This window comes from Cetorhinus maximus, chromosome 23 (genome assembly GCF_964194155.1).
Source record: "Cetorhinus maximus chromosome 23, sCetMax3.hap1.1, whole genome shotgun sequence".
Lineage (NCBI taxonomy): Eukaryota > Metazoa > Chordata > Chondrichthyes > Lamniformes > Cetorhinidae > Cetorhinus > Cetorhinus maximus.
Window position 1 is genome coordinate 42804288 of NC_135901.1, and position 15571 is coordinate 42819858.

Sequence of the window (15571 nt, forward strand, 5' to 3'; positions counted from 1 at the left end):
GTAGGGAAAGATTTCAAACATCAGTGTGACTGGAAAAGCACCGAGACACACACACACCCGAGTGAGAGTGTCCCACTGCACTGACTGGAAAGAGCTTTAACCAGTTACACAGCCTGAAATAACATCACACCATTCACAGTGGGGAGAAACTGTACACGTGTTCTCTGTGTGGACGAGGCTTCAACTGATTATCAAACTTGGAGAGACACAGGGACACCTGGACCATGGAGAAACCATGGAAATGTAAGGACTGTGAGAAAGGATTCAATTGTCCATCCAAACTGGAAATCCATCGACGCAGTCACACTGGGGAGCGGCCGTTCATCTGCACGGTATGTGGGAAAGGATTCACTGGGTCCTCTGACCTGCTGAAGCACCAGCGAATTCACACTGAGGTGAAGCCATTCAGTTGTACTTCCTGTGGAAAGAGATTCAGCATTTCGTCGAACCTCAAACGACACCAGCGAATTCACACTGGAGAGAGGCCTTTCACCTGCTCCAAGTGTGGGAAGGGATTCACTCAATCATCAAGCCTGCTGAGACACCAGCGAATTGACACTGGAGAGAGACCATTCACCTGCTCTGTGTGTGGGAAGAAATTCACTCACTCATCCAACCTGCTGAGACACCAGCGAGTTCACACTGGGGAGAGACCATTCACCTGCTCCCAGTGTGGGAGGGGATTCACTCACTTATCCACCCGGCTGAAACACCAGCGAGTTCACACAAGGAGAGGCCGTTCAGCTGCACTTCCTGTGTAAAGAGATTCAGCCTTCATTCCACCTCAGTGTACACAAGTACACATTGGAGACAGGCCGTTCACCTGCTCCGAGTGTGGAAAGGGATTCACTCATTTATCCAACCTGTTGACACACCAGCGAGTTCACACTGGGGAGATACTGTTCACCTTCTCCGAATGTAGGAAGGGATTCACTTGGTCATCCCACCTGCTCAGACAGCAGTGAGTTCACAAGTGTCTGCAGAGGTTGGATTTTGCTGTTATTGCTGCTGTTAATCACATCCAGAACTGAACCATGTTCATTCTGATAGTTGTGGTTTGTTTCTATTGATGTTAATAATCCCTGTAACTGGGCTGAAGTTTAATATCTTGAAGTCTGTTAAATAAATCAGTTTTGTTTCAAACTCTCAGAATGTCGAGTCCTTGATTTCTCCAGGATAAGAGGAGACTGATTGATGTCCTGTTCCCAACTGCTCCAATTTTGGATCTGGTCTCCTCTCTAACACGAGATTCTTTCAGTTCTCAGACCTTTGGTTACTCTCATGGATACGTCCCAGCTCCCCACACCTGCCAGAGAGCCTTGGGATCCAGGGAAGTATCAGTGTTAAAAACAGAAAATGCTGGAAATAACCAATACTTTTCCAAATGCCAATTGATTTTCTCCTGGATTATTGTCTCCAGCCTTTCCCCACCATTAATGTGAAGCTGATTGTCCTGGAATTGCTGTGTTTTTGAACAGGGGTGTAACATTTACAATCTGTCAGTCCTTTGACACCACTACTATATAAGGAGGATTGGAAGATTGTGACCAGAGCCTCCACAAGTTCCATGTGAAGGATGCTGTCTCTGACAGTGCAGCAGTCCCTCAGTGTCACCCTGGAGTGTCAGCCTAGATAATGTGCTCAGGTTTATTAATATTTCCTCTTGTTATTGATGTGGGTCATTAAGAAACAATGGACTCTTATGATGTCATCCAGTCCCAGTGTGATGATGTCATGCAGTCCCAGTGCGATGATGTCATGAAGACTATTAAATACCAGCGGAGCCTTAGTGGTGAAAACAGTTTTGTTCGAGATGGCAGCAAGTCCATTACTGATAGATCAGCAAATGGAGTGACTGGGAAAGAAAGTGAGGCAGCTCATGAACATCAGGAATAGTGTTGTAAATTGTGAGGATGAGAAATATATACAGTATATGTCCCATCTCCCGACACTCTGCCCCCATCTCCCGACAATCTGCCCCCATCTCCCGACACTCTGCCCCCATCTCCCGACACTGTCCCCATCTCCCGACACTCTGCCCCATCTCCCGACACTCTGCCCCCATCTCCCGACACGCTGCCCCATCTCCCGACACGCTGCCCCACCTCCCGACACTCTGCCCCCATCTCCCGACACTCTGCCCCATCTCCCGACACTCTTCCCCCATCTCCCGACACACTGCACCCATCTCCTGACACGCTGCTCCCATCTCCCAAGTAGCCTGTCTCTACCTCTGCTGAACCCACACAGGATGCACCATGTTGAAACCAGAGGAAAGGACTGGGCGAGAAATTATAATTCACAAAGGGTGTGCACATGGGGGTTTTACAAAATATTAAGTTTCCTGTATTTAACAGTGAAACTTAAAACGCATTGATTGGAACTATTTCCAACTTTTGTCCGTTTTGACATCCCATGGGCCAGCTCACCCTCTCACTGGGTTCATGCTGAATGTCAATCCAGGCTGGGAGCCATTGGGTGGATGGGCAATGGGTGGATGAGCGGCTGAAGGAATGTTCAGTTCACAGGGAGGGGGATGGGGGAGGGCGGTTGGTGCTGGTGGTGGGAAGTGTTCATTCTGAAGGAGACCCACCTGAAACAGTGACCACTAACTTATCACTTTCCAATGGTGATTGACCTGCTGTGTATTTCTCCAGGTTTGTTCTGTTCAGTTTTTCAGTATTAATATACTTTTTATTTTTGCTAAAACATGTTCTTGTTTGACACTGAAACACAGAGGATTTTAACTCTGTTAAAGTCAATCTCCATCGAGTACACAGGAGGACTCAACTGGTCCAAACTTCTTATGGTATCAATAAACCAAGATCCTACAAGATGTTTATTTGGGGAATTGTTTTTCTCTGAAACCCGGGATGGTTAAACTATGACCCAAAGTTCAGATTTGGGCTTTGAGCCTGGGCTATGGGGCCCACATACATGGAGCACCATTACCGGTTGTCCTTCATCCCCAGTTTTAATCACTACCATTGGTGGCCGGGCCTTCAACTGCCTGGGCCCTAAGCTGTGGAATTTCCACCCTAAACCTCTCCACCTTTCTAATTCACTTTCCCCCTTTCAGACACTCCTTACAACCGACCTCTTTGACCAGGCATTTGGTCATCTGACCTAATATGTCCTTATGCCTCTGTGAAACTTCTTGGGACAATGTATTACGTTAGAAACTCGATATAAATGTAAGTTGTTGCATTTGTTATTGTAATTCAATCAGACCTGATGACTTATTGAGTCTGTATGAATGTAACTCAGAAAGACACAGCTTGTGTCATAGTTCAGTGAGATCTGATCACTCACTGAGTGAGAGAGTCTGTATCAATGTAACTCAGATAGACACAGCTTGTTGGAACAGACCTGGGGAGAAAGAGGCTCTGAATTAATCTCTGGACTTTCTGTTCTCCACAGTTGGGAAAATGGTGATTCTTTCCAAACATCCAAATGACGAATCAAGTCATTAAAGATTATTTGTTGTTTTGAGCTGAATTATTTGGTAGAATTAGAGTGAAGGAATGGGATTGACCCACAGCCTGAGCCACCACTTTAAGGACAGGAAGAGAGTGAATCTGGAGAGGAGAAAAGAATTAGTAGGAGACCAGGCACTGAATCTGGAACAATGAGCAGAGAGGGGGAGGAGTGTGTGGGACAGGGATTTATAGATTTGGGGGAATGAAAGGAGAAAGAATAATCCATAGAAACTAGAATAGTCTGTTCTGAATTTCTATCCTGTACTGACATTGATGGCTTTTGTCAACCCTGTTTACAGGGGATTAGAGGGAGAGGATTTTCAGATGGGAAACTCAAACCAAAAATCTTGCAAGATCTTATAGAATCACTGAATTCATAAATAATCAGCCTCTGATTATGGAAGGAAAAATGTTTGTCTGTTCTGTCTGTGGGGAAATATTTAAATCATCAGTGTGACTGGAAAATCAGCGGGACACACACACACACGAGTTGGAATTGCATCTCGGGGTCAAACCTGACATCACATGTGCAAAAAGTCTGGTTTCGATTCAGACAGTTGTGAGGAAGAGGAATGGAGTTGGTAGCTCGGGAATGAAAACAATGGCTTCAGTCTTCCCAATACTTAATTGGAGGAAATTTCTGCACATTCACCACTGGATATCAGACAAACAGTCTGATAATTTAATAAAAGTGGAGAAGTGGAGAGAGCTGGTGCTGAGGTAGAGCTGGGCACTGTCAGTGTATATGTGATAACTGACACTGTGTTTTCAGATAATGTCATTTTGGTTGATGAGAAATAAGAGGAGGCCAAGGCTGGATCCTCTGGGGGACACCAGAGGTAACTGTGGGAGTGGGAAGGGAAGACATTCCAAGTAATTTTCTGGCTATGATTAGATAGAGAAGAATGGAACCAGGAGAGAGCAGCCCCACCCAGCTGGACGACCGTGGAGAGTTGTTGGAGCAGAATGGTGTGGTCAAGCTTGTCAAAGGCTGCAGATAGGTTGAAGCTTGAGTAAATCAGTCTAAATTTGAGAGATCTACATATACAGTATTAAAAAAAGCATATTTTCAGGATTATTAAAAGTTTTATGAGCCATAAAATGTTTGTAGAGGAGAAAACACCTTTCTGGCTGTTTATCACATCAATAGATTCTGTTGTCGATAACTGAAACCCTATTGTAGTGACTAATAAATCTGCTTGTGTGTGTAATTGGCAGCCATTTATATGAAATATCCTGTACATGCAGAAATGGAATTTCAAGATTTTATTTAGTGAAGAATTATAGAGAGTTATAAAGAGAATTAAGAGTTAATTATACATGAGTCTAATTTACAATGTAGACTTTACATTATATTAAATTTCCATTGAGCTTAGAGCAAGTATTTAGCTGCTTGAAGTGCTGTCTGCACAATAATGATTGTCCAAACTGTCTGTCTGAAGCCTCCTTCCCCCCGCCCCGCTCAACATCTCCTGTAACCCCCAGATTTTCACTCTAAGGTCACACCAAGTCTGAGTCATTAAAATGAGCCTCACTGGGAAAGGTTTGGGAAATGCTGTATTAATAGACTCAGCACTTTGTGTTTAACAAAAAGCTGTTTTATTTGAATTTTATCCACAACATTAACCCTTATATCTATCTGGAGTTTATTAACATCAGCAGAAACATACAGTAACGAACATGGTTCAGTCCTGGATGTGATTAACAGCAAAATCCACTTACTGTCGTTACTCATGAATTCGCTGGTGCATCAGCAGGTTGGGTGCCTGAGTGAATTTCTTTCCACACTCGAAGCAGGTGAACGGTCTCCCACCCCAGTGTGAACTCGCTGGTGTGTTAGCAGTGTGGATGACTGAGTGAATCCCTTCCCACACTTGGAACAGGTGAATGGTCTCTCCCCAGTATGAACTCGTTGGTGTCTGCGCAGTGTGGCTGACAGACTGAATTTGTACCCACAGATGGAGCAGGTGAATGGTCTCTCCCCAGTGTGAACTTGCTGGTGTCTCTGTAGTGTGGATAACTGAGTGAATCTCTTCCCACACTCAGAGCAGGTGAATGGCCTCACACCAGTGTGAACTCGCTGGTGTGTTAGCAGTGTGGATGACTGAGTGAATCCCTTCCCATACTTGGAACAGGTGAACGGCCTCACCCTAGTGTGAATTCGCTGGTGTCTGTGCAGTGTGGATGACTGAGTGAATCCCTTCCCACACTCGGAGCAGGTGAATGGTCTCTCCAGTGTGAGTGTGCTTGTGTATAGTGAGTTGATAAGATTGCCTGAACCCAGCCCCACAGTGAGAGCACCTGAATGGTCTCTCGTCAGTGTGAATACGTTGATGCGACATCAGTTCCTGGGAACTTTTATAGCACTTCCCACAGTCTGGGCATTTAAAAGATCTCTCGTCAGTGTGAACTTGCTGATGTGTCATTAGGTTCGCTGAATTAATGAATCCCTTCCCACACTTTGAGCAGGTGAATGGTCTCTCCCCAGTGTGAACTCGCTTGTGTGTCAACAGGGTGGATAACTGAGTGAATCCCTTCCTGCACATGGGGCAAGTGAATGGTCTCTCCCCAGTGTGAGTGCGTCGATGAGTTTCCAGCTCTGATGGGGATTTAAATTGTTTCCCACAGTCCTCACATTTCCAAGGTTTCTCCCGGTTGTGACTGCGCTTGTGTCTCGACAGGCCAGACGATTCGCTGAAGCCTCGTCCACACACAGAACACGTGTACGGTTTCTCCCCACTGTGAACGGTGCTTTTTCCTTCCATGTTCAACATCCGATGATATTCAGGTTACGATAAATTAGCCGACTCCGTCAGATCCTGATGTGATGTTTGGTTTCAGTTTCCTGACTGCAAGTCCTCCCCTTCTAATACCCTGTGAAATTGATTTAAAACAGTAAAAATGGAGTGAGAGAGAACCCACAAAAACACAAAGGCATGTTGTGAAATTGAGCTGAATGAATCTGGGAATTTGTGGGGCCGGCACTAGGAAAAAGTGACCATGAAAACTGCTGTATTGTCATAAAAACCCAACTGGTTCACTAATGTCCCTCAGGGAAGGAAACCTGCCACCCAGTTTGGGCATATAGATGACTGTGCCCTCCACAGGAGGAGAGAGAGACAGACAGGGGTTGGCGTTGGGGGTGGGAGGGAGAGGAGAGAGAGACAGACAGGGGTTGGCGTTGGGGGTGGGAGGGAGAGGAGAGAGAGACAGAGATGAGTGAGACAGCATGAAAAGGAGAGGGATAAAAACAAAGAGTGTTGGAAAATCTCTGCAGGTCTGTTAGCATCTGTTGAGAGAAAAACAGAGTTAACGTTTTGAATCCGTATGACACTTTTTTGGAATAGGTGAAGCAGAGGGGATTTACATTTCTACACCTCGACCAGACCTTTCATAGAATCTCCCAAACCCTCAACCTCCACCACCTACAAGGACCAGGGTAGCAGGTGTATGTGAACATCATCACCTCCAAGTTGACTTGTCTGACATTCAGTACTGGATGAACAACATGTCCTGCATTTAAACACTGGGAAGAGTGAAGCCGTTATCTTCCGTCCCCGCTACAAACTCCACTCTAGATCCACTGGCTCCCTGCAACTGTCTGAGGCTGAGCCAGTCTGTTGAAAAATCTGTGTCATATTTGACCCCGACATGAGCTTCCAACCACATATCCACATCATTACCAAGACCGCCTATTTCCACCTCAGTAACATCGCCTGACCCTACCCCAGTCTTAGCTCATCTGCTGCTGAAACTCTCATCCACTCCTTTGTTCCCTCTAGACTTAACTATCCTAACGCACTCCCGGCCGGCCTCCCACATTCAACCTCCCTGTAATCTTGAGGTCATCCAAAGCTCTGCTACCCGTGTGCTTACTCGCACCATGTCTTGTTCACCCATCACCCCTGTGCTCACTGACCACCAAAGACTCAGGGTTAAGAAACACCAAAATGTTAAATTCCTCTTCCATATTTTCAAATCTCTATCTATGGAATCTCCTCCAGTCTCACACCCCTCCGAGATATCTGCGCTCCTCTAATTCCAGCCTCCTGGGCATTCCTGATTTTAATTCTCCCACCTTCAGTGCCCGCGCCTTCAGCTGCCAAGGCCATGAGCTCTGGAATTTCCCCCTAAATCTCTCAATACCTTTTTCCTCCTTTAGGATACTCCTTAAAACCTTTTGATTAAACATTCGCTCACCTGCGCTCATGTCTTGTTATGTGGCTCAGTGTCGAATGTTTCTTTATAACATTCCTATCAATCACTTTGGAGCTTCCTATGACACAAAATGTGCAATGTAAATACAGAGTGTTGTTGTTGATTTGGACATATATCACTGCCCCTTCATCATCACTGGGTGAATAACCCGTAACTCCTTACCGAGCAGCATTGTGGGAGCAGCTTCACCACACAGACTGCAGCGGTTCAAGAAGGTCAAACATCATCTTCTCCACAGACAACTGGGGATTGGCAATATTTGCTGGTCTTGCTAGTGAAAGGACAGGGGAGGGACTAACTGATTTGCTCTTGCAGAGAGCCAGCATGGGCACAATGGGCTGAATGGCCTCCGTCTGTATTGTAATCATTCAGTGATTCAGTGACTGGTTGAGAAAGGACCTACACTGGAGGCCAGGGACCAACTTCTGTAACCAACACCCACCCTGATACAAACCGGCTCTTAATTGGTCCGTCTGTGTTTCTAGACTCGGTTCTGTGAGCAACGCCTGCAATAAAATAATAGCAAAATACTGCAGCTGCTGGAAATCTGAAATAAAAAGAGCAAATGCTGGAAATACTCAGCAGATCAGGCATCTGTCTGTGGAGAGAGAAACAGAGTAAACATTTCAGGGGGTGCAGGATGAATCAAGGGGAATAAAAATGGTGCAGAATTTGATGGTCAATAAAAGCTCAGAAGTGGAAGAGGAATGGACTATAGCGCAGGAAAAACAATTCCTGACTATGAAAGATACTGTGTGAAGATAAAGCTGGTAAGACAGCAGCACATGGTCGGGGGATGGGCAGTGGTGGAAACCTCATTTAGACACAGTCAGCAGGAGTAACAGTAAAATCCAAAATAGAGCTAAAATACACCCAATATTAGAAGCAGAAGAAGCTAGACAAAGGCAGAGAGGTGATCAGGGAGGGCAGAGGTGAAACAGAGCAGTGGATGGATATGGATTCAGATCCACAGTAAAGGAGCCACACCAGCCCTGGAGCCGTAGAACCTCTCACAGATAACAAAGCATTTCACTAAAAGCTCTAAATTGTAGATGAATGGTCAAAAATACTCACCTCTGAAACAATTCAATTGTTTTCAATTTGAAAATCTCCTGCTGGAGCCTGCAGCTGGAAAGATATCAGAAGCACTGGAGTCAGAGAAAAATCTCCCAGTTGAAGAAATACCCGGGGAGCGGGGTGATGTCACCGTGTAATTGTCGATGTGCGATGATGTCACCGTGTAAATGTCAATGTGTGATGATGTCATAGACATGGACACAGAACATCTGGGTCTGTGCAAACCAGTGATCACCGCACATTATGAAGGATGTGAGGGTCCTTGAGAGGGTGCGGAGGAGATTTAACAGAATGGGTCAAGGGATGAGGGTCTTTAGTTGCAAGGTTTGGTTGGAGAAACTGGAGTTGTTCTCCTTGCAGAAAAGGAGATTGAGGGGAGGTTTGATAGAGGTGTACAAGATCATGAAAAGCAGTTCCATTAACTGATTCTAAAAGGATAATGGGACACATATTTAATATTTTGGGCAAGAGCTTTAGGGGAGACGTGAGGAAGAATGTTTTTACATAGTGAGTGTTAACGGCCTGGAACTCAGCGCTGACACTCAGAGGCTGATAAAATCCAGGCCCTTAATTTCTATCCTGGGCTAACAGTGACAGGTTTGGGAAATGGTTTGTACAGAGCATTAAAAAAGGAGGATCCATGTTCTGATGCATCGAATGACTCTGTCAGATCTTCATGTGATGTTTGGCTTGACTTCCCAAGTCTGTAAATCCTCCCCTTCTAACCCCCTGTAAAAGAAGTTTCCAAAATCCATCCCTGTCAGTCCAGGATAGAAAATCACAACATTCTCTCCTCCTACTACCTGGACCAGGATGACCGCGCATGCGCCCTGCTGCACATTGCCCCCTATAAAGATGGCGGCCGTTACCCCGAGTCTGGCGAAGGGAGAAATCCAGAATTCTTCGGTCCGTTTTCTGCAAACACAAGACCGGTACCTTGTTCTTTGGGGTCTGCGGTCTGCACTGTGTCTTTATGAAGCCTCCATGCCCACTCCACCGGCTCCATTCCTCCTCACACACCCACTAACTCTGTTAGTCTGCTCCGCTCGACATTCTCACCCGCTCTGAGCTGCTTCAGTCACAGAGCAGCACTGCGCATGCTCATGAAACAGACCCGCATGCTCCAAACGCACGCATAGTAATACGCATGCGTAATGAGCAACTGTACTGAGGATGGGGCACATTCTGCTCCCCTTTGAATGCTGGGTAACTCGGCCGCCATTGAAAGGCTTTCTTTTGACAAGAAAATTATCCTTGTGACCCGATGACAAATCGAGCCCAGGGCCAATATATAAAATTATTCAGTCAATTGATACGACAAACAAGTGCACAGGTCCTCTGCCATAGTTTTGTCCCAGGTGTAAATAACAGCAGAGCAATCCCTGATAGTTAGATGTGAACTTACTGGAGTCTCGATAGGCAGTGTGAACAAGTGATTTTTCTCCCCACACACAAAACATTTAAACTCCGTCGTGTCAGGAAGAATGTAGCAATTCAGCCAGTGTACAATCCTTTCAAAGTTTTATTTTACTCCTGAGTTCCAGCTCACAGTGGGATCTCAAACCATTCTGATGACAAGTTGTACGTTCTCAATCATCTACGGTTCGAGAAAAGTGGATGTTACAAATTGGAAATAAAAACAGAAAACCTGAAAACTTATCTCTGTTTCTAAAACTACAGATGCTCCTAGGTTTGCTGAGTATTTCCAGCACATTCTGCTTTATTTCTGGTTAAAGAACTTGCTCCTGAATTGCACATTACAATTATTGGTGATTGACTTACATTTATTTTTATCCACCCACAACTGAAAACAGCTTCCACTTGTCTACCCTGTCAAACCCTTTCATTATTTGGAAGGTCTCTGTAAGGCCATCCCTCATTCTCTTTTCCAGAAAAAACCTATTCAATCTATGTGTCCAGTTTTAGGCACCACATTTTAAGAAAGATGTGATGTCATTAGAGAGGGTTCAGAAAAGATTCATGAGAATGGTTCCAGGTTTGAGGAGCTTCAGTTGTACAGATAGATTGGAGAAGTTGGGAGTGCTCCCCTTAGAGAAGAGAAAGTTGAGATGAGATTTGGTAGAGGTATTCAAAATCATGAAGGTCTGGACAGAGTAGCTATGGAAAAACTGTTCCGATTGGTGGAAGAATCATGAACCAGAGGATACAGATTTAAGGCAATTAGCAAAAGAAGTAATAGCGACATGAGGAATTGTTTATTTTTTCACAAATTGAGTGTATTGGATCTGAAGTGCACTGCCTGAGAGTGTTACAGAGGCTGATCTAATCGAGACTTTCAAAAGAGAATTGGATCATAATCTAAAGAGGGAAAGGTTTCATGGCTATGAGGAAAAGGTAGGAGATTGGCACAAAGTGAATTATACATGCAGAAGGCCAGGACAGACACAGTGGGCTGAATGGCCACCTTCTGTGCTTTAACACATTTATAATCCTAACTGGATTGGCAGATATCAAATAAAATTAAGCACAGAGAAATACATGGATTTGGTAAGGTACAAAAGTTCAAATATACTGTAGGTGGAAAAGGTTCAGAAGGTGCAGTGGAACAGAGCAGTAAAGAGATGGAAGATTCTAACTAACACTTCATCTTAATAATCAACAGGTTTGAGAGTCCAGTATCAACAACTTTAAAACCTTATCAAGAAATATGAGTTGATCAGATTCTCTGCCCTCTACTGTATCATATATATATATTTGGTATCATATTTACACGAGGTCAGCCCGCTGGATGGAACCTCGGGTGCCCTGAGCTTGATCTCCGGTGTCCCCAGTCCCGATTGCCCCCTTACATCAGTATCCCCTCACTTTTGTACCCTGTAGTGATCCAGCTCTGGACTCTGACTCTTCTTTGTCTTCACTGCTGGGTTTTGGCAGGAAGTTAGGAAAAGACAGCTGGGATTTCTCTAACCTCTGAATTACAAGGACAAATTCCCTGGTTCCCAGCAGTTACTTTTCTTCAGGAATTTTCTCATTCTCCCTAAATTCCCCTGCCCACTGTTAATTCTGTCATTTCTGATAGTTTCACAATTATAGGTATAAACATTACACATCATAATTTGATCTATTCCTCACTCTGGTTTCAGTTTGTATTGTGGTTAATAACAGACAAACTCTGTCATTTTCCCTGATCTGATTCGAGTTTCCAATGAGCTGATTCTGTGCAATGGAATGTCTTATCAGTGTTGCCATGGTGACCTGTCTGCAGTGAAGAGCCTGTTTGAGTTTCTAACTCAGACGAAACTTCTCTATCGCATAATATACATTACATCAGACATTTTACCTCAATGTTGTTTAGCCATGTTACAGGGGTTCAGATACACAAATCTTTACAGTTGAAGGACAAGATAAAAATGCTGTTTGAACCTGTTACCCCACTTTTCTTCATAAAATTAATTTGGAAAAATATTGGTTAGGCTGCATTTAGAATATTGAGTCAAATCCTGGGCATCTTATAGCAGGAATGGTGTGAAGGTGCAGAAGAGATTTACAGAGGTGATACCACGGATGAGAGGCTACAGCACAAAAGGAGGCCATTCGGCCCATTGAGCCTTTGCCAGCTCTTTGGATGAGCGATCTGAATAGTCCACTCCCCTGCTGTTTCCCCATGGTCCTGTCAATGTTTTCCTTCAAGCATTTCTCCAATTCCCTTTGGAAGTTACTGTTGAACCTGCTCCCACCAAAGCTTCAGACAGTGTATTCCAGATGATATCAACTGACTATGGAATGTAATGTATTCTCATGGTGACCTGTCTGCTGTGAATCTCCTGTTTGTGTTCCTAACTTAGTTCTGACTTTTCTTTCCCATGAGGAGAGACTGGAGAAACTGGGGGTCTTTTCATTTGAACAAAGCAGGATGAGAGGAGATGTGAGAAAGGGGTTCAAAACTGGATCAAGGTCAAGGTCCAAAATATTGCAGATACTCCTTGTCTTTCAGGATCTGTGTCTGGGGGAGAAGCTGGTGGGTTTAAGTCATCATCATTGAGGTGAACAACTACTGTCAGAATCAGACACACTCACCCATCAGCCTGTCCCCCGGATACAGATACTGAGGAACAGGGAGTGTCCGGGACAATGACATTTCTCACTCAGTAAGGTAGAAATTGATCCTGTATCTCTCCCCATTAATCCTGAACTCCACACGGCTCGAATCCTACTGCTGTTTCCCTTCCTGTAACAGCACTGAGCTAAAGCCAGCCCATAATAAGCAGGGCTCAGGGAGAATGGTTACTAGGCACTGCAGTGATGTCACAAAGCAGCGTCATTCAGCCCAGCTGGTCCTCTCCCTGTCCCTTTAAAGGTGGAAAACTGGGACATCCTGTCTCCAAATACATCCCACCCTGTTCACACTGAGAATCCCACAGTGGAGAACTGGGACATCCTGTCTCCAAACACATCCCACCCTGTTCACACTGAGAATCCCAGGGTGGAGAACTGGGACATCCTGTCTCCAAATACATCCCACCCTGTTCACACTGAGAATCCCAGGGTGGAGAACTGGGACATCCTGTCTCCAAACACATCCCACCCTGTTCACACTGAGAATCCCACGTTGGAGAACTGGGACATCCTGTCTCCAAACACATCCCACCCTGTTCACACTGAGAATCCCAGGGTGGAGAACTGGGACATCCTGTCTCCAAACACATCCCACCCTGTTAACACTGAGAATCCCAGGGTGGAGAACTGGGACATCCTGTCTCCAAACACATCCCACCCTGTTCACACTGAGAATCCCAGGGTGGAGAACTGGGACATCCTGTCACATCCCTACCTGTTTACACTGACAATCCTAGGACTTGGGAGGTGACAGCACATTCCAACAGTGCAGAAAGGAGAGGTTGATTGGAGATGGGGCAGTTGTTTGCAAGAACGGTGGGATCAAAGGTTTATTTTTGAGGAGGGGGTGATGATGGCAGATTTGAGCGAAAGAACAGCACCTGAAGAGAGAGAACAGGTAACCATGTCTTCAAACATTGGGAAGTTGGGTGATCAACATTGTCGTGTGAATAGGGTTGATGGAACATGAGGTGGGTCTCATGGACAAGATGAGCACTGAGAGGGCATCAGGGGGGATGGGAGAGCAACTAAAGAAATCGTGAGTTCGGGGCTCAGACAAGGGGGAACTTTAGTGATAGTTTGTCCCGGTGGGGTAGTGGGAGGGAAGCAGCAGAGGCAGCTGATCAGATTGTCTCAATCTTAGTGACAAAGAAGCTCCATGAGCTCCTCACACTTGTTGTTTGAGGTGAGGATGAAGGAGACAGGGGAGAGGGAGAGCCCTTCAAATGGAACTAACAGAGATGTTTAAAAGATTCAACACACACTGTATTTAACAAAAAGCTGATTTATTTAACTTCATCCAGAATATCAGGAGTCGATGAACATCAGCAGAAACAGACCCCGAAGAACATGGTTCAGTCTGGATGTGATTAACAGCAAAATCCAATCACTACAGTTACTTGTGAACTCGTCACCCGGTGCGGAAGGGGGTCCGGAAGGAGGAGGACCTCCTCGTGAACCTGCTCCTGGGCTTGGCCAGGTTGGCCATTAACAAGTCCAGGCAGCGGGCGATCGAGGGGGGAATCCCGCCCGATTGTTCGTCCCTCTTCCCTGGCTACGTTCGCGGCCGCGTGTCCCTGGAGAGGGAGCACGCGGTGTCTGCTGGCACCATCGAGGCCTTCCGTGCCCGGTGGGCACCGCGGGGACTGGGATGTTTTGTTGACCCCTTTAATCACATTTTGGTTTAATGTTTGTAAGGTTCCTTTAAAGTTTTTCCTTGATTTTACAGCTGACCTGACTTAGGGGCTGTGCTTGATTTCTCCCCTGTTATTGTTAATTTAGTTAATTGTTTTAACTCTACAAGAGATACTTGTGAACTCGCTGGTGTCTCAGCAGGTGGGACGAGGTAGTGAATCCCTTGCCACACTCAGAGCAGGTGAACGGCCTCTCCCCAGTATGAATTTGCTGGTGTACAGTGAGCTGAGATGATGTCTTGAACCCAGTCCCGCAGTGAGAGCACTTGAATGATCTCTCATCAGTGTGAACATGCTGATGGCGCATCAGGTTCCCAGAACTTTTATAGCATTTCCTGCAGTCTGGGCATTTGAAAAGTCTCTCATCTGTGTGAACTTGCTGGTGCGCCAGCAGATGGGATGACTGAGTGAACCCCTTCCCACACTGGGAGCAAGTGAACGGCCTCTCCCCAGTGTGAATTCTCAGGTGTACAGTGAGGCCGGATAATGTATTGAACCCAGTCCCACACTGAGAGCACCTGAAAGGTCTCTCATCAGTGTGAACTCGCTGATGATCATTGAGTTGAGATGATCGCCTGAATCCAGTCCCACAGTGAGAGCACCTAAACGGTCTCTCGTCAGTGTGAACACGTTGATGGAACATGAGTTCCCCAGAACTTTTATAGCACTTCCCGCAGTCTGAGCATTTAAAAGGTCTTTCATCAGTGTGAACTCGCTGGTGTTTCTGCAGGTGAGATGACTGAGTGAATCCCTTCCCACACTCGGAGCAGGTGAACGGCCTCTCCCCAGTGTGACCGCGCTGATGCTTTTCCAGGTCAGATGGGTATTTGAATCCCTTCCCACAATCCCCACATTTCCATGGTTTCTCTTCGTTGTGACTGCATTTATGTTCCATCAGGTCAGATGATCGGCTGAAGTCTCGTCCACACGCAGAACACGTGTACGGTTTCTCCCCACTGTGAACGGTGCTTTTTCCTTCCATGTTCAAAATCCAACGACATTCAGGTTTTGATAAATTGGGCGACT

General features: G+C 45.6%; 3 protein-coding genes across 3 annotated transcripts in view; 2 read left to right on the forward strand and 1 right to left on the reverse strand.

Annotated features, from left to right (window-relative positions):
* Window positions 1-15571, forward strand: part of LOC144698012 (uncharacterized) — a 621009-nt gene that overhangs the window by 492598 nt on the left and 112840 nt on the right. The gene's annotated exons all lie outside the window — the stretch shown is intronic.
* Window positions 1-15571, forward strand: part of LOC144698011 (uncharacterized) — a 360246-nt gene that overhangs the window by 283488 nt on the left and 61187 nt on the right. The window contains exon 7 of the mRNA XM_078569955.1: window positions 346-672. Coding sequence (XP_078426081.1) covers window positions 346-672 — 327 coding nt within the window. The remainder of the gene's footprint in view (window positions 1-345; window positions 673-15571) is intronic.
* Window positions 5065-7755, reverse strand: LOC144698255 (uncharacterized). The gene is made up of 2 exons (XM_078570235.1): window positions 7680-7755; window positions 5065-6353 (listed from the first exon to the last, which is right to left on the reverse strand). The coding sequence occupies exon 2, from the start codon at window positions 6251-6253 to the stop codon at window positions 5630-5632; it is 624 nt and encodes a 207-aa protein (XP_078426361.1). The 5' UTR covers window positions 6254-6353; window positions 7680-7755; the 3' UTR covers window positions 5065-5629.